The following is a 17,913-nucleotide window of genomic DNA, read 5'->3' on the forward strand; positions in this document are numbered from 1 at the left end:
AATTTAAAACCTGTGAGGCACTTGGCTTTCTTTGGACTGACAGTTTTCCATATTTTTGGAGGATGCTGTGAGTGAAGTGTGAGTGGAGTGATACTGGAATTGGGCATTACCTGGTTCAGAATCTGTTTTTCCATTAAATAATGAGGGGTGTTGGTCAGAGCTCCCTGTGGGTTGCAGAGGGCAGCAGCCATCCCTTGCGTTTTGGACAAGGAGCTTCCCGGCTTTCAGGACAATTTTCTCACATTTTCAACTGTCTAGATTAAGGTGTCAAACCCTCAAGGGTGTATTTGGATCAGAACATCCTTATCACAGAATTCCAGAATGGTTGGGGTTGGAAAAAGACCTTAAAACTCATCCAATTCCACCCCTGCCATGGCAGGGACACCTTCCCCTGTCCCAGGCTGCTCCAGCCCTGATGTCCAACCTGGCTTTGACCACTGCCAGGGATCGTGGGGCACCCACAGCTTCATATTTCTTTGGAGTTCACACCATTCTATTTAGTTGGAAATCTTAGGGCTCTTTTTTTTTTTTCAAGAGGAGGAGGCAGCTTTTAGAAAAATTTGTATTTTAGCTTGAAAGAATTCAGACATTTCATAATAAGCAAAAAGACTGAGAATTAAATGTTTCTCATTTTCTCTAACTTTTATTCTAGTATAGCAAAGAGATACTAATATTCCAGTATATTAAACTTTCACTATATTTCACTTCAACTTTCAATGTATTTCACTTTTATTGTGAAAATCCCAACAAACTCTTTCCTTCTTGCTTCCCTGCTGTAAAATTATTTGTAGTACATAAACTCTTTGTTCTCTTGGAACAGTAGCTTTTGTAAGGTGAAAATATAGATGATTAATCAAGATATTAACAGGAGTAGATTTTTAGATTGTTCTGATTGCATGGATCCTGTCTTCTATTCACAGCCCTTAAATCTTTCTTTGCCTTGAAACACTAAAAAATGGCTTTTTCCTCTAAAACAAGGCCCAGGAGGTTGGAAAATCACCCTCCACCCTGCACTATATGTGCAGAAATACATTACTTTTACTATTAATATCTTTTCCCATATTCTTTACATACAATGGATTGTTTCCTTTCAAATAAACAGGCAGAACCCAGTAAAACAAATACAGGAAGTTTTAAACTATTAAGGAGATGTGGAGAGAAGTGTAATTCAGTGAAATCCTTGGATGGGTGGCCGGCTGGCATGGGCAGCCTCACCGGTGGCAGAGGCTTTTTGATACTAAACCATTTTGCAAACATTGCTTTATGATGGATTTTTGCTTTGCCTGATGGGATTTGATAAGGATTTTGTTAGGAGAAGGATGCAAACTTACTGCATCAGGGAAAGGTGACTGAAATGAAGAAGCAAATTGCCAAAACTCTGATGTATTCCCCTTAAATTTAAATCCAATATTTGAAGCTTTGATTGAATTTTAATTCAAAACTTGAGTCAATAGCAAGCAGGTTTGAGATACTCAAAAGAAGGACTCTCTAAGAGTTCAGGCCTGGTGTTTTTTTCTTGTAATTAGGAGGAAGGAGCAGCTTCCCTGGCATTTATTGATCATCCTCCTCAAACTCAGCAAATGTCTGGGTGTTTGTTTATTGGTGAGTCCCTGATATTCTAGGGCAGGTGTTTGTGAATTGTAGCTCATTTGTTGATGCAAATGTCAGGACTTCAATGGAATTTTTAGGATAAATTTGTGGAGAATGGGAAGTGATGGAGGTTTTAGGATAAATTTGTGGAGAATGGGAAGTGATGGAGGTTTTAGGATAAATTTGTGGAGAATGGGAAGTGATGGAGGTTTTAGGATAAATTTGTGGAGAATGGGAAGTAAATGAACAGGGTGGTGCTTGGTCACACCTCTTCTGGGGTGGGTATCAACACCTCCAAGGCAATCACCTGCAGGTAGTGATTCTATTGCATTAATTCATGCAGAAGTTCAGATTTTGTGGGTTAGAATTCCTATGACTGGTGCAATCTGGGGTCCTCTGACAGTGATTTTGAGTGTTTGAAGGCCATGTGTGGTTCCCTCCTAGCCCAGCATGGGAGAAAGGTCGGGTGGGAAACCTCCTGAGGCACCTGGGTGGGTTCTTCAGCTCCACAGAAGTGTGAAGAACTAAACAGCATTTCCAAATGTGCAGCAGTGGCTTGGCTAGAAATGGTGGGAATGGGACCATTTTGTGGTCTGAGGGAAATGGGGGGAAGAATTGCAATGCAATTTCCTGCTGTTGGTTGCATTTCCATCACACGTAGCTCAGTTAACACTTGGTTAATCTGAAAATGATCAAGAGACCCCTTTCTTGGAGGAACTGGGGCATCTCCCTGATTAATGCAGGTTTGAAAAAATCCAATTGCAGGATGTGTGAGGCCACATTCGATTTGCCAGCTGAATATGTTATTTTTGCCTCGATTCTCAGAAATATTTGAGGGGAAAAGAAAAAAATTCGTGAGGGCTTCCATGCTGTAGCCTAATGGAAATCCCCTGTTAAATCAGATGCAGAGGGGATTATTGTTAATATTTTGATATTGGTTTGGTGGGTTTATATTGTAAAAGCAGAGTGAAGGAAATGGAAAAACCTGTGGAGGGGAGATCCATCAGAGATAGGGCTCTGATGGGAAGGATTCAGTTCTCCATAATCCTGAAAGGAAAATCAGGGCTTGCTCTCTGGACTTTTCTGGAAAACACAAATTGTTTCCTGGGACAACATGGAGCATGGAAATGCTTTGCTGCAGATTTAATTTTTTTTTTTAAGCCTTGTTGATTCTCAAGATTTCTCTGCCTTTTCTATTTCTCTGTTCATCATTATGGATATGAATTGAATTCTAGGATGTCAGGCCAATGTCCAGGGGAGTTTTGGGGGGTGTTAGGAGCAACAGAACATGGAAATATTTGAATTATTTACTGTAGTATGAAAGCTGCTTAATGCAAATTTAAATAAAATTGAAATCTTCCAGTTTGCTGTATTTAGCAGTCTGGTGAGGTAAACTTAAAAATGTTGCTCCTATGGTTTGATTTCTTTTGGAAAACTCAAGAGGTTGGCAGGAGAGGTTTCCTGTCTAAAAATCATAATTTTTTTCTTCCCAATATCAAAAATATGAGGTATTTTGTTACAGAATTATAGGTATTGCAGTGGAAGGGCAGAATGAAGGTGGAGACGATGCAGGAGCTGATCAGAATTCTTCCAATTTTTCATAAATCATGGAATGGTTTGGGTTGGAAAGGGACTTTAAATCCCCCCCAGTGCCAGCCCTGCCATGGCAGGGACACCTTCCCCTGTCCCAGGTGCCCCAGCCCCAGTGTCCAGCCTGGCCTTGGGCATTCCAGGGATCCAGGGGAAATGTCCAGCCTGCACCAGCACCACTAAACCCCTGAGGTGCCACATCCTCGTTGTTTTGGAGCACTCAGGGATGGTGACTCCACCACTTCCCCTGTCAGCCTGTTCCAATGCCTGACAACCCTTTCTGGGAGGAAACTTCTTCTCCTGGCAGCCTAAATAACAAAATTAGTGTCTGGACAGAGGAGTGTGCGTTGTACGTCTGTCAGTGACCTTCATCCTGGAGCATCCCAACCCAATGGATGCATATGGATGTGCATTGATGTCCTGCAGCCTCGTTCTTTTACAGAAATAAACCTTCTGAATATTGCTGCCTGATGAATATGATAAATAAGGCTGCAAATAGGGCTTGCAGTCACTCAGGGCTTCATCCATAAAGCTTAGTTCAACTTGGAGAGAGCTCAGAGGGTTATTGATAGTTCTCTGCTGCTCCCTGCGTCCTGGTTTTGTTCTGATGGAAATGTCCTGGAGCACATGGTGTGAGGTTCAGTGCATCTGGTTCAGGGCTGTCACACCAATAAACATGAAGAATGTGTGCTGGCTTCCCACATATGTAAATTTTACTGCTTGTTTGCTGACTTCTGCAATGAGATGCTGCTCCAAAGAAGTTCTCCCGTGTCCTCCAGGAGGGGAAGGAATGTGACTGTGGTCACAAGGGTTTTCAGGATGAAGAAGAGATGAGAATGTTGACTCTATGATCAGAAGGCTTGATTTATTATTTTATGATATATGTTACATTAGACTATACCAAAAAGCAATAGAAAGGAAAAGGTTTCTTCGGCAGCTAGCTAAGCTAAGAATAGACAAGAATGAATAACAAAGATCTGTGTCTCAGACAGAGAGCAAGAGCCAGCTCTGCCATGAGTGGTCAAGAAATCCAAACACCCACAGGAGACTAATCATGGGTTTACCTGTTGCATTCCACAGCAGCAGATAACCATTGTTTACTTTGGTTCCTGAAACTGCAGCTTCTCACAAGGAAAAATCCTAAGAAAGGATTTTTCATGAAAGATGTCTGCGACAAAGGAACATGGAAAAAGTTGGTTGGAAAGGAGCTTGTTTGTGATGCCACCAAACATTTGATTATTCAGCAACTGGGGTTGCAGTCCAAGTAAATAAACCACAGGGAACCTGGACAGTTCCTGGACTTCTCCAGGCTGAGTGAGCTGTGGTTGCTGCATGTCTGTAATGGAGGAATTGTGTAAGAGCTTCCCAAAATTCAGGGCTTTAGGTTTACTTTTGCTCTAGTTATGCAAAGCTGTCAGCTTGATGGTTTTTCTGCTCTCTCTCACACTGGTTACATTACTCACAGATGTGACTTCATTCCACAGCGCTTAATAATGGGGTTTGAAAAGATTCTCTTATTTGGAAAACAACTAATTATTGTACAGCTGTGAGCAGTGGGCAGCTGTAAGTCACCCTGCTGGACCTTCCTGGCTCCTGCTGCACCCCTGCTCTGTCATTCCTGGAATCCCAGAATGGGTTGGGTTGGAAGGGATCTTAAATCTCATTTCATCCCATCTCCTGCCATGGCCAGGGACACCTTCCACTGCACCAGGTTGCTTCAAGCCTCATCCAACCTTGAACACAGCGAAGTAAATAAAATAAATCCAAGAAATTTGTTCTCTCAGTGTTGTCTCAGGAAAGCTCATGAAGTTCAACAGGTCAAGTGCAGGGTGCTGCACCTGGAGGGACAGGACGCAGGGAATGGCTTCCTAGAGGGCAGGGGTGGATGGGATTTTGGGAAGGAATTGTTCCCTGGGAGGGTGGGCAGGCCCTGGATCCCTGGAAGTGCCCAAGGCCAGGTTGGACATTGGGGCTGGGAGCACCTGGTACAGTGGGAGATGTGGAAATAAGTGATTGTTAAGTTTCCTTCCATCCCAAACAGTTGTAGGAGCCTGTTATTCTGTGTTTGCTGGTGGAGTTACCTTGTGCTGCCTCACAGTTTCTAATTTTTTTCACTTTTTTCCCAGTTTCACATGCGCTGAGCTCTTTGGAGCACAGGACTTTGTGTGGTGTGGACCAAAGGTTTGGTGTCTGGGTGGCTGCAGAGGACACTGGGGATGTTCTGTCCTGTCCTGCTGCAGTGATGGCACAAACCAAACTGGGAATACAACTCACACTTCCAGACTGGGGGTTTTTTTTAGCCAAGATGAATTTGACAAGTCTGTTATTGTTGGTCTTGTCCAATATTGAGAAATACTTGGCAGCTGTTTCCAGCTACATCCTATCAGTAATCGTAAAAGCAGACTGGTAACAATGGGAATAAAAATATGCTTCTTTTCCTAAGGAATGATTGATTTTTTCATGTGTTTTCTTTTCCAGCAGACATATTCTATTTGTGTTCCAGCTGTTATTTGCATAACACTGCTGCTCTAAACCACTGCATCTACTTTGTTGTCACAACAGTCCTGTTTTAAATAAGTGTCACAACACATTGGATTTTAGCTGATAAACCAGCCATGAAACTGCTGCTATTTCATGTTTTTATGAAGATCACTATGCTGCTAGTTAATGGTTTTTTTGAGACTTTGATTTAGGTGCTGACTTGTGAAGATAGATCATTTTAAGTTGGAATTTTGAAAGTGAATGCCGTAGTTGAGGAAACTTGAAATTCACTGCTGTCTTCCTTTCTTCAAATTGCTTTTGAAAACTGCTCGAATCCGTTCCTTGGTGCAAATCCCTGCAGCTAAAGAGGGTTTTATTCCCTTGAACAGGTGAATTCCAAGCAGGGAGGATCTCCATGCAAGGAGAAGCAGGTGGTTCTGCTCAGCCCCCTGGGCAGGATCGAGATCTCGGGCTGTGAGAAGGGCGTACATGAAATAAAACTTCCCAAAACGAGCCTGCTGCCAAGGGGGTGAGTTCATGTCCTATTGATCCTGGCCTTGTGCTTGTGCTGGGGGAAGGAGATTGCCCAGAGCATCTGAGAGCGCTCTTGTTTGTGCTAATCCTACTGGGAGGAGCCTCTTGTGCCCTCAAGGACTCCAAAATACATCAATTCCTCTGCTGCCTCCAAAATATTGTCAAACATTTTAAACTCCCAAGTGTTTTTAAGGTAAGTTTTGAAAGAATCTCCTGCCTGCCCTAATTTTTGGCACACATGTAAGTGTCGCTGAGGGTAAAATCTCCTGCACACCTCACAAATCTTGCAGACATACACCTATTTTTACAATTTTATATTTTTATAATTTTATATTTCTATTTTTATATTTTTATAATTTTATGTTTCTATTTTTATAATTTTATAATTTTATATTTTTATTTTTTATGATTTTATAATCTTATATTTTTGTATTATTTTATATTATTTTTATATTATTTTAATATTTCTATATTATTTTTATATTTTTATTTTATTTTTATATTTTTATTTTTATATTTTTATATTATTTTTATATTTTTATTTTTTATTTTTAATTCTTTAAATTTTATTTTAATATCTTGTTATTTTTATTAGTTTTAAGATTTTTAGTTTTAGTTTTATTTTTATATTTTTATAACTTTATAATTTTATATTTTTATCTTATCTATTTTTCTATTTTCTATTCATATTTTTATATTTTATGTTTCTATATATTATATTTTATATCATTTTTGTATTTTTATTTTTATATCTATTTTTATTTTTAAGATTTTTTTATTTTTATATTTTATTTTTCTGTTTTCATTTTTTGATATTTTTTATATACAGATCTATGCTCCAACAGGTAGAAGCAGGATTGACTGATTGTTTTAATTACTGTGTAGTACTGGTGAGAGCTTTAGTTGCTTTCCCAGAGCTGCAGTGTCTGCTGGAGTTTGGAACAGGTCCCACGTGGCAGTGGAGGTGATGTTTCAAATCCAGGCCTGGCTGAGGAGGCATCAGTGCCTTTTCCTGTTTGTTGTAGGTTGTGTTCAGTCTGCTGGAGTCCATCTGTCCTGCTCAGATATTTGATTTTTTTTTCCCTTATTTGTGAGGAAATGTTCAGTGACATTTTTCAAAGGAATTTTGAATTATTCAGAATTAGATGCTAAATTTCTATGCCAAATTTCTTTGGCAAAATCAAGACTTTTTAGACTTTCTCAGACTTCCCTAAGACTTATCTTTCAACTGAGTTTGGTAATTAAATTCCACTTTTCCACAGTCTGCTAAATCAGTGCTGCCACTGACAAGACTCAAACAGGTTTGGCTTCTTTTCTCAACATTGTCTTTTTTTTCATCCTGTGTTTGCCTCTGAAGTTCCCCATGGATTTTCAGGATGCTTGTTTTCCTATTTTATTCTCCTTGTAACTGAAATGGGTGTGAAATTAATCAGGACAATGGGGCATAATGTGTGTTCTGGTTGAAATATGATTTTACCTCCCATACAAAAACTCTGAAGCCTCTGGATTTCACAGTTTTGCCAGCTCCAGGGATATGGAAATATCTGCTGCACTTCCTTCAGATTCTGCTTTAAGTGCTGGATTTCTGCTGATGAGGAATGGAAATGAATGGGTACTTAGGATAGAGTTGGAACTTGGCTTTGCTGCAGAGCAAAACCTGCCTGGAGAACAGCCCAGGGGATGTGGATCTGCACCTTGTGAAGGGTAAATGTCAGTGAGGGAGTGGAATAAGAGTAGGAAAAAGATTTGGGGGCTCTCAGATCCGTTTGTAGGGATGGGTGCTGCTCTTTTACCAGAACATCTGGTAAAAAATCTGGTTTTGTTATACCAGGACATCTGGTTTTCTGTAATGTGTTCATGTTCTCTGGTTGAAGGTTCTCATGATCTTCAGCAGAAGTTGGACAGTTTAGATCCTTTTCCTAAATTTTAATTTTCACCTGTTCTAGATCCCCACTTCTCTCAGTGGTGAGCTGACTTCACTTCATCTTGAGGCATTAGTGGCATCCTGGTAACTCTCAGCCTCACAGGCTGCATGATTTATGTGCCAAAATTGTTACATTAGAGGGTCTATCACTCAGGAATTACTCTGAAGCTAAAGGCAAGAACAGTGTTTTTATGATTACTTTAAGAATTTAAATCTGAAGAAGAAAGGTGGGACTTCCTTTTGTCTTTAGCACTGATAAAGTTCTAAAAATTTTAAAGCCATCTGTAAATGTTTGTGCTGAAGTATAACATTTAATCTCTTCTACTCATCGCTAGTGAATAGTTGTTAAATCTGGCCTCATTATTTTCGACAGAATAAAATAAAAACAAAGCAGTGCCTGGTGTTTCTCCTAACTGGCTAATAAACGCCATGGCAAGAACATTGGGTGGGAAAAAAAAAACATAAGAAACATAAAAATTGATTTTAATGGACCCCTGTCAGAGAGAACCATAATGAGCACAAGTCTGGTAATAAATATTGGTATTCTGCTCCACGGTGCTTGGGACTTCTCATGTGGAATTGCATGCAACAATCAATAGAGATTTTAGGGTTTTTTAACAACAAAAATAAGTAAACCTTTGAAATATATAAATACTTAAGACTTGCAATCTGTCAGACAAACCTGGTAGTTGTAGAAAAATCTGATAAGAGCCCCTGGTTAATGGCATAATCGCTTTGTGGAGATCTCGCTCTGTTTTACAGCTTGTAAAATGCTGTGCAATTAATCACCTGAGATTACAACCTCCTCACTGATGGCTCTCCTTAAAACTTAAGAACACAGACTATAATGGAGCCTAAAAGGAGAAGCAACAAAGTAAAACCCAGTTTCAGTATGCTTGAAAGAAATTGATCTATTAATGAGATGAAACTAATTGTAATAACCTGAGGTTATTCTGCTCCTCGGGAAGCTGCAGGGTTTAAAACTCCAGACACGTCACACAGGGATGGTTTCTCTTGGAGAGGAGGCATCTTTATCCAGGCTTCTGAAATCCATGGTGTGCATCCATTCCTAGAACTGGATGGGCTTGGAGCAGCTGGGAGAGTGGGAGGTGCCAGGTAGGGCTGGCACTGGGTGGGCTTTGAGGGACCCAAACCAGTCTGGGATTCTGTGATAAGGATGTCCTGATCCAAACAGGTCCCTGAAGGTTTGGCATCTTAATCTGGACAATTGTATCTATTTCTAAGAACTTCAGTTTCACAATTCATATTTGAAAAAAGCCTTAAGTGTGTATAAGCTGTGTATATGTATTTTTATATATATATATAGATAGATAGATATAGATATATATAAAATGTAAGTTATATAATTTCTATTATATTATTTATTATTACATGATTTATTATATATATAATTATATATTACAATATAATGGTATATAATATGTACATTTCGTGCTATATCATCTGTTGTACTTTTTCTTTCAATTCATGCCAATCTAATGATGAGTTTGGATCAATATTCCTCCAACATCCCAACCTGAAATACTGCACATGTTTAACACTTCTTGCCCATGTCCAAAAGAAAAACTCCCTTTCTTTCACTGGTACCTAACTTCAAAGTGTCTTCAGCAGCTTTGGAGTTTCAAAATTAGGGTTTTTTGTTGTTCTCTTGCCAGTTGTGGTGTTCCCACACTGGGATGACTCTGCTTTGAGAGATCTTGACTCATTCCAGAGGTGCAGGAGTAAATTATCCCCTTGGTGAGCAGGTAACACAAACCATGGCTTTCCCTCTAATGAATATTTACAGCACAAAATACTTTGGAAGTGTGAGCTGTGGACTTGGCTTTGGGATGGCAGCAGGAAGCAGTTTGTCCCCATGTTGCAAAAATCCAGATTCTCTCAGGAATTCCCTTTTCCTCAGGAAAACCACCCTGGTTTTGCCAGCTCCCTGCCTGGTCAGGATGAGGCAGGGGTTGTCTGGGCTGCACATGTGCTGGGCAGGGAAGCACTGGGGGAGCTGGAGGATTTCAGTAAAAGGGCTGTAGTAGAACCTGTTCTGAGGAAAACTAAACAGTTTTCATTGTGTGCTTGGAAAATCCTGCTGGACACATGGGGGGATGACCACCACCACCCTGCTGCTGGGTGTGTGTGACAGGAAAGTTAAATTTGCCATCTGGGAGGTGGGCACAGATGCCAGGTGATGCCCACAGCCCTGGTGTGGAATGTTATTTATTCACCTGGGATTTGAGGATGCCACCATGAGTGAAGTCTTGGCTGGAAAGCTCAGCTGAGCAGCTGTGATCTGTCACTGCCATCCTGGGTGGGACATGCCAAAATGGGGATGATTTGGGGACAGCCCCTCCTGCTCTCTGGGGATGCTGGGCTGTGGGACCAGCTTGAGCTTGCCAGAGGAGCCTGAGGAATTGTGTGTTTGTTGGTGTGAACCTGAATTTGGGAGACTGCAGAGAAGGTGGTGGTGCTTCCTGCATGTTTGGGCAGCCTGACAAATGGTCAAAGCCTGCATTTTCCTGCTGCTGTAGGAATACACCCAGGCTTCCTTTTGGGCTCTTTCAGGAGCAGTGGGATCTGATCTGCCCTCTGTGTTCCCTGCAGGTCATTTTCAGTTTTCCTTAGTGTTTCATTTCCCTCCATCTTACTGAGGGAGATCAGAGGAGGAGGAGCAAGGAGCCAGCTTGGCCCTTCCCATATTATTAATCTGCCTCAACCTTTGAGGCTGAATCTGCAGTTCAAGAAGTTCACCGGGGTTTCAGTCTCTCTCTGTCAGTGTAACATGATCAGAAACTCTCCAGAATCTCAGATTAAGCAGGTTTCCAGCTATTAGAGATGGAAGGAAAATCTCAGGTGTGTGCAAAGGCAGAAGATGCAGTGGGGCAGGGAGTCTGATAAGAGCCTAGAACAATAACTTGGAGAGGTGTGAACCACTCTGTTCATCTCTGAGGTATTTAATCATAGCCAGTGGTGATGGTTTAAATGTCAACTTTGCTAACTGTTTCATTCCTCATGCTGTAAAATTTACTGGGAGTGATATCTCACTTTGATGCCACAAGTGGGAGGCATTTGGGAGAGTGCCACTCCTCCTATTTTTCCACTGAGCATCAGCCAAGGCTAAGAAACTTAGTGGAGCTCAGGGGCACAGTAAAAACCCACTGAAGGAGGTAAGGATGTGACTTCTCTGCTGCTTGGAGTGGATTCCTGGTTTGCCATGAACATCTGAGGTGACTTCTGTGAGTAGAGGATTATTGGCACTGTGGCTTGGAAGAGGCTCCACTCTTCCTCATTCAAGTTCTTCCTTGAATACTGTGTAACAACAGCAATTTTCTATTTAAAATAGTGCAGAATAAACCCTGAATGAGCCAGAGGACCTACTTGGGGTAAAGAAAATGGGTTGGGGTGAGCTCTAAATGGAGAGAGGGAATGGGGAAAGGAATGGGGCTGGGGAATGAAATGGAGCCCCAGGAGAGGCTGAGGGAGCTGGGAAGGGGCTGGAAGATCCCTGAGGGAGCCGGGAAGGGCCTGGAGAATCCCTGAGGAGCTGGGCAGGGGCTGCAGAATCCCTGAGGAGCTGGGCAGGGGCTGCAGAATCCCTGAGGGAGCTGGGCAGGGGCTGCAGAATCCCTGAGGGAGCTGGGCAGGGGCTGCAGAATCCCTGAGGGAGCCGGGCAGGGGCTGCAGAATCCCTGAGGGAGCTGGGCAGGGGCTGAGCCTGGAGCAAAGGAGGCTCAGGGGCCCTTGTGGCTCTGCACAGCTCCTGCCAGGAGGGCACAGCCGGGGGGGTCGGGCTCTGCTCCAGGGCACAGGGACAGGAGCAGAGGGAACGGCCTCAGGCTGGGCCAGGGCAGGCTCAGGTTGAAATTAGGAAAAAGCTTCTTGTGGAAAGGGTTGTAAAGCTTTGGAATGGCCCAGGGAGATGTTGGAGTCCCCATCCCTGGGTGGGTTCAAGCTTGAGGACATGGTTGGTGCTGCTGGTTGATGGTTGGATTTGCTGATCTTTGAGGAATTCTCCAACCTTAACAATTCCACTGTTCTGTGTTGAAACTCCAGTGCCTGTGGACAAATGCAGCAACAACTCCTGCCTGTTCTTTACTTCTGAAGTGCCCAAAACCTTCAAGGTGCTGCTTTGGCTCAGAGAGCACCTGGTTCCTCTGGGTGATGCTTGTACAAATCCAGGATTTTGGCCTTTTAACCCCTCCCAGTGCTGACAGCATTGGTTTTCACACTGATGAGCCAAGGGATAGCCTGTTTATGGTGCCTGTGTGGAGCAGTCACCAGAAGAGGATCACTCTTACATAAATGTTCCTCTTTCAAAGAAAACCTTTCATTTCCAAATATCTTTTAACTTGTGGCACAAAGCTCTCGCAAATCTCATTGAATTTTCTGCCACTGGTTTTGGAAACAAAACATGCAGATGCCTGGGTAATAGGAAGATGATGCTTGTTACTTCAAATTACTTCAAAATAACAGGAAAGTGTATTTTAAAAAATAGGAAAGAAAGGAAAAAAGAAATATTGCCTTCTCTGGTAGAAGTCTCTCCAAATATCCAGGCATCAATCTTTATTTCAGCAGATTCAATGGATGTGGCAGGAAGAGTTATTATATAGCATAGTCCTCCTTTTATTAAAAATAAACTGGGCTAGGGTTTTTCATAGTTTCTTGTGGAGATGCTACAGATTGTTTATGCTGCATCAAGCTAAGAAAACTTTTTATTGGAAGTGGTGTTTCCAAAACATAAACAAAACAACTTTCTGCGTGTTTTTAGAGTTCAGCCTGACACGTAGCACAGCTCAAAGATGTGGTTTCACATGGTTTTAGCAATGGTTTGTGGGCAAAGTTTTATTGTCAGGTCTGGCTGGTAAATTTAATTCTGCATGATTAGCAAAACCCACGTTCCTCTCTCACTGAAGCTGAAGTGAATCTTGAGCAACTCCACTGTAATCAATACTAGACTTTAGCTGTGTTATTTTCCCTGACAGCATGGCTGCATTTCTATTATCTGTCAAAGGCAGCATTGCAGGATTCAAATAGGAGTGGGTTTTGCAAGGCTTCAGCTGTGGTTTTCTCCTGAAATCTTGGCAGAGAAGCCTTTGAGGGCTCTGTGCAAAAAAAGAAAAATAAAAGATTTTTTGGTGGGTGAGAAGCTGGACATGAGCTGGCCATGTTCACTCAGAGCCCAGAGCGCCCTGGGCAGCAGGAAAGGGGAATTGTGCCCCTGTGCCCAGGTGAGCCCCACCTGCAGAGCCCAGCCCAGGAGGGACCTGGAGCTGCTGGGGCATCCAGAGGAGGCACCAAATGCTCAGAGGATGGAGCAGCTCTGCTGGGACACCTGGGGGGCTCACCTGGACAGGAGCAGCTCCAGGGAGAGCTCAGAGCCCCTGGCAGGGCCTGAAGGGGCTCCAGGAGAGCTGCAGAGGGACTGGGGACAAGGATGGAGGGACAGGAGCCAGGGAATGGCTGCCAGTGCCAGAGGGCAGGGCTGGATGGGAGATTGGGAATTGGGAATTGTTCCCTGGCAGGGTGGGCAGGCCTGGCACAGGTGCCCAGAGCAGCTGGGGCTGCCCCTGCATCCCTGGAGATGCCCAAGGCCAGGCTGGACACTGGGGCTGGGAGCACCTGGGACAGTGGGAGGTGTCCCTGCCATGTCCCTACCATCACTGGGTGGGCTTTGAGGTCCTTTCCAACCCAAACCATCCTGGGATTGCACAAACCCCTGCAGTGCTGGTTCCCCTCAAGCCTTGCATGTTGCTCCCATCACACATTTGGTAGTCAGGGCTCTCCAGGCTGCTCTTCCAGACCCCTGTCAGTAAAACTCTTGTGTGGTTCAGTTCTGTAGCTCCAGGAGAGCTGCAGGAGGGGTTTCTGTTACCCACATCCAGCTGTGTCTGTGCTCACACCCTTCTCTTCCATCCCAAAACACCTCTGTGGCTTTAAATTTTTCCCAGCATTATCTGTGTATCGAATTTTTTTTTTTTTGAAGTGAGGGAGGAAACCCAAGATGAAGAGTTGCAACATTCAAAACACCCACTAATTCTGGGACATAATAGAAACATAATCCATGTCATTATGCAGCCCATTTTCCCATCCTTATAGCAAGGATTTGCAATGGAAAAATGCTCCACTGCATTAATCTACCTCTGGCAGGGGAAGTGGAAAGGTTCCACTCCTGGCCTGAATTACTGCTGGCATTGGTGGAGACACATCAGGTACTGTTCCTGTGGCACAGCACAGGGCAGGGAGTCAGGAAAGGATTTGTTTTCTGGGAAATTTCTCGAGGAGATGAAGCTGCATAGACAAATTCTCCCTCTCCTCTTTGGTGGAATCATTTTTCAGCACTATTAGAGCTCTGCATCTTCCACACCAGAAAGAGAGAGTCATATTTGTGGTATTTTCAAGTGGGTGTCTGCACAAGTTATATTATCTAATACAGTTTGTTCTTATTTTTGCTGTTTTAAAGTATCACACTGTAAAATGTGATCACTGGGCCGTTCTAACATGTCTTGGTTTAGGAGCCAACCCTGAGGGTTACAAACACAGACCAGCTGAGCAGCAAAGCTTGGTGTTCTGCACCCTGAAACTGGGCTTGTGCTGTTCAGACAGAGCCCTGTCCATGTTATTGTGAAAGAGTTGGAAACATCAGGTCAGTGCCATGGGTCACTGCCCAGCAGAAATCCCAGAATGGTTTGGGTGGGAAAGGACCCCAAACCCCACCCATTCCCACCCCTGCCATGGCAGGGACACCTCCCACTGTCCCAGGTGCTCCCAGCCCCAGTGTCCAGCCTGGCCTTGGGCACTGCCAGGGATCCAGGGGCAGCCACAGCTGCTCTGGGCACCCTGTGCCAGGGCCTCAAAGCCAAAAATTCCTTCCCAATCTCCCATCCACCCCTTGCCCACTGTCAGCTTAAAGCCATTCCCTGGGTCCTGTCCCTCCATCCTTGTCCCCAGTCCCTCTGCAGCTCTCCTGGAGCCCCTTCAGGCCCTGCCAGGGGCTCTGAGCTCTCCCTGGAGCTGCTCCTGTCCAGGTGAGCCCCCCAGGTGTCCCAGGCTGGCTCCAGAGGGGCTCCAGCCCTCAGAGCATCTCTGTGACCTCCTCTGGATTTGCTGCAGCTGCTCCAGGTCCTCATGTTGAGGAGCCCAGAGCTGGACACAGTTCTCCAGGAATTGAAGGAGAATTCTCCAGGGCTCTCTCAAGGAGAGAGGGGGACAATCCCCCCCGTGGGCTGTTGGTGACACTCCTTCTGATGTATCCTGGGATGCTGTTGGCTTTTTGCTGTTGGATGGCTGTTCCCAGCTCCAACTGGAGCTGGCAGCAGCAGTTCCTGGTCCTCCCTGGCCACTTTGGCTCACACATTTCAGTGCAACCCAAAGGTCTCACCCTGCCAGTGCCTGTACTAATTATGGCTGTTCTTAAAATGCCTCCCGTAATTCCTTCTATAAAAAGAATTTAAGGCTTGGTAGGACAAAGCCCAGTAAATCACCCTGGAGCTCAGAGCTGGGAGGGAATGTGTGTCCTTAACCCCCAGGTGCTGCTGCAGTGGCTCATCTCTGCAGTGCCAGGGATTTTCAGGGAAATGGCAAATGCTCCTCAGCACCCCAAGCTGGGAGAGGAAGAGTTAAATTCTAAAACCTTACCCTGTAACTGTAAATGCCATTTTTCTTTCTTCACAAATGTAACCTTTTAACATTTATTTTTAGCTTTTACATTAATATATGTAAAAATATTAAAAGCTCTTGTATATTACATTAAAAACTTATGTCAGCTGCCCTGCTTTTTCCTATTTATTAAAACTTTTCAAGCAGTGAAAACATTTTACTTGTTAATGAGGGGAAGAAGGAAAATTAATGACATAGAGCTCGGATCTTCCAAGATGTCTCCTTTTAACCATGCAAAACCAGCTCTTTTCCCACACTATGTAGTTTAATTTCTGTGTTAGGGTTCAGTAAGCAAATGCAAATAGATTTAATGATTTGCATCAGTAGATCACTTCTCAGTTTAATATCCTCTGATATTTTGGTCAAGGACTTTTTCTTTGGAAGGCTACTGCTGTTTTGTGGAGGAAAAATATTAATAATGGTGGCATTGTGAGGTTCAAGTAAAGCAGGGGAAATGTATAACTTATTCAAAAGCAGCATCTCCCATTATCTCCTCACTAAGATCATGCAGTGGAAAAAGTTATCAGGGAAAAGACACTTAAGAAATAATTGCGAATTGCAGATCATATTAAACATTTAGTGCTGCTTTCCATCCCACATCTCATTTTCTATCAGAGTGTTCCGAGGCTGATCAGATTGGCAGTGGTGAGAGGCGCCTCTCCCTGGGATGGGGAGTTGTCCTCTCCTCAGCAGGAATAAACAGGAGCTGTTCCACCAGTCCAGGCTGGGGATGGTTTCATTGGAGCCTGCAGCATTTGCCTTGCTTAAATCAAACTTCCCAAAATTCCTTAAAATGCCTGTTCATTAAATGAAAATAGTTCCAAGGATGGATCTGTTGTAGATCCACCCCACCAGCTCATCTTTGCTGGTTCACACTGATTCTGGGTAAGAAATAAATTCCTGTTGGCTTTTGAGAAATTTAAACCTGTTTAGTGCACATAAATTCTTCAAGTGATAAATACTCATTATTGCCTCCTTGCTTACTAAAATGGGCACTTGCTGGTGATAAAAACTTTTTGATTGCTTCTCAGTTTTTGAATAACTGTTGTGGTAAGCTGAGCAAGTGAGGTTTGGAGCATTTCTCAGTTTGTTTGGTTAATTGTGACCTTTGAGAGGCTTATTGCTATAGGCTGCTGATATATGTAAATTGTCCCTTGCACTAATAGATTTCTGAATCGTGTTTTATTTTCCTGTTATTATCATCATAATGTAGATTGAGACATGAAGTCAGAATTGTCTGCAGGCTGTGGCAGAGGACTTTCCTTCTGCCAGCTCGGAGCAAGAAATAATGAGATTAAGTTAGAAACTTTGTCCTTTAGGTTCCCAGTCAGTTGTTTTCCTGTCATTTGTTTTTCCTGTGCTTTATTGATGCCCGTCCCCCTGGCTTTGTCATGCCACAGTTGGGTTTTGCTTGTGCTCAGGTGATGATGATGAACAGCCTCTCAGAGTATCCTGCTGCTGGCGATGCTCCATCAGTGTCACAGCCCGCCAGGGTGCAGGAGTTTATTGTTTCATAGGTGCTCCCGTGCAGCTGCTGCTTCCACATGTGCACACACTCACAGATTTCATCGTGGAGAGGCTGGGCAGAGCTGCCAGGGTGGCTCCTGTGCTCAGGACTGGTGTCCAGTGCTCCCTGGCAGAGTTTTAGCTGGGAAAACGCTGGCTGCTTTCTGCTCCGGGTGGAAAGCCTGTCCAGAATTTGAGGGAAAATGTTCAAAAAGATGAGGTGTTTTCCACATTCATGGACCCACACAATATCAAGTAAATGTCTTGATATGTTTCAGGACCAAGCTGGTATGCTGCCTACCTTAGGAAAATGTAGATTCTACAGGTTGTCCATCCAGATTGTTTATCTGGGCAATAAACTGACATTCCAAGTCTTTTATTTTAGGCATTGAAATCACTGAAAGGCCTTGAAAGTTCCCTTGAAGACAGATGCTCTTTTAGGCATTCCTGCTCCAGTAGGAAATGTCTGGGTTGTTCCTAAGAGTGGGCTCAGGGTTATGTCCCAGGTAGCTGCTGCCCAGGAGAACAAGTGGAAGAGTGGTGGTCCCTGGGTGAGAACATCAAAGCATTCCTGGTGCTGCCTAGGAGCACTCATGGCCAAGAGGCCTCTGCATTTATTGGTG

At 43.5% G+C, this 17,913-nt stretch overlaps 1 protein-coding gene across 2 annotated transcripts in view; it reads left to right on the top strand.

Moving 5' to 3' along the window:
• The window catches only part of MGMT (O-6-methylguanine-DNA methyltransferase), a 138,847-nt gene that overhangs the window by 14,897 nt on the left and 106,037 nt on the right, over nucleotides 1-17,913 (top strand). For both annotated transcript variants that reach the window (XM_071446138.1, XM_071446137.1), the window contains exon 3: nucleotides 6,051-6,190. In XM_071446138.1, coding sequence (XP_071302239.1) covers nucleotides 6,051-6,190 — 140 coding nt within the window. The remainder of the gene's footprint in view (nucleotides 1-6,050; nucleotides 6,191-17,913) is intronic.

This window comes from Agelaius tricolor, unplaced genomic scaffold (assembly GCF_023055355.1).
Source record: "Agelaius tricolor isolate 1412-34295 unplaced genomic scaffold, bAgeTri1.0.p SCAF_22, whole genome shotgun sequence".
Classification (NCBI taxonomy): domain Eukaryota; kingdom Metazoa; phylum Chordata; class Aves; order Passeriformes; family Icteridae; genus Agelaius; species Agelaius tricolor.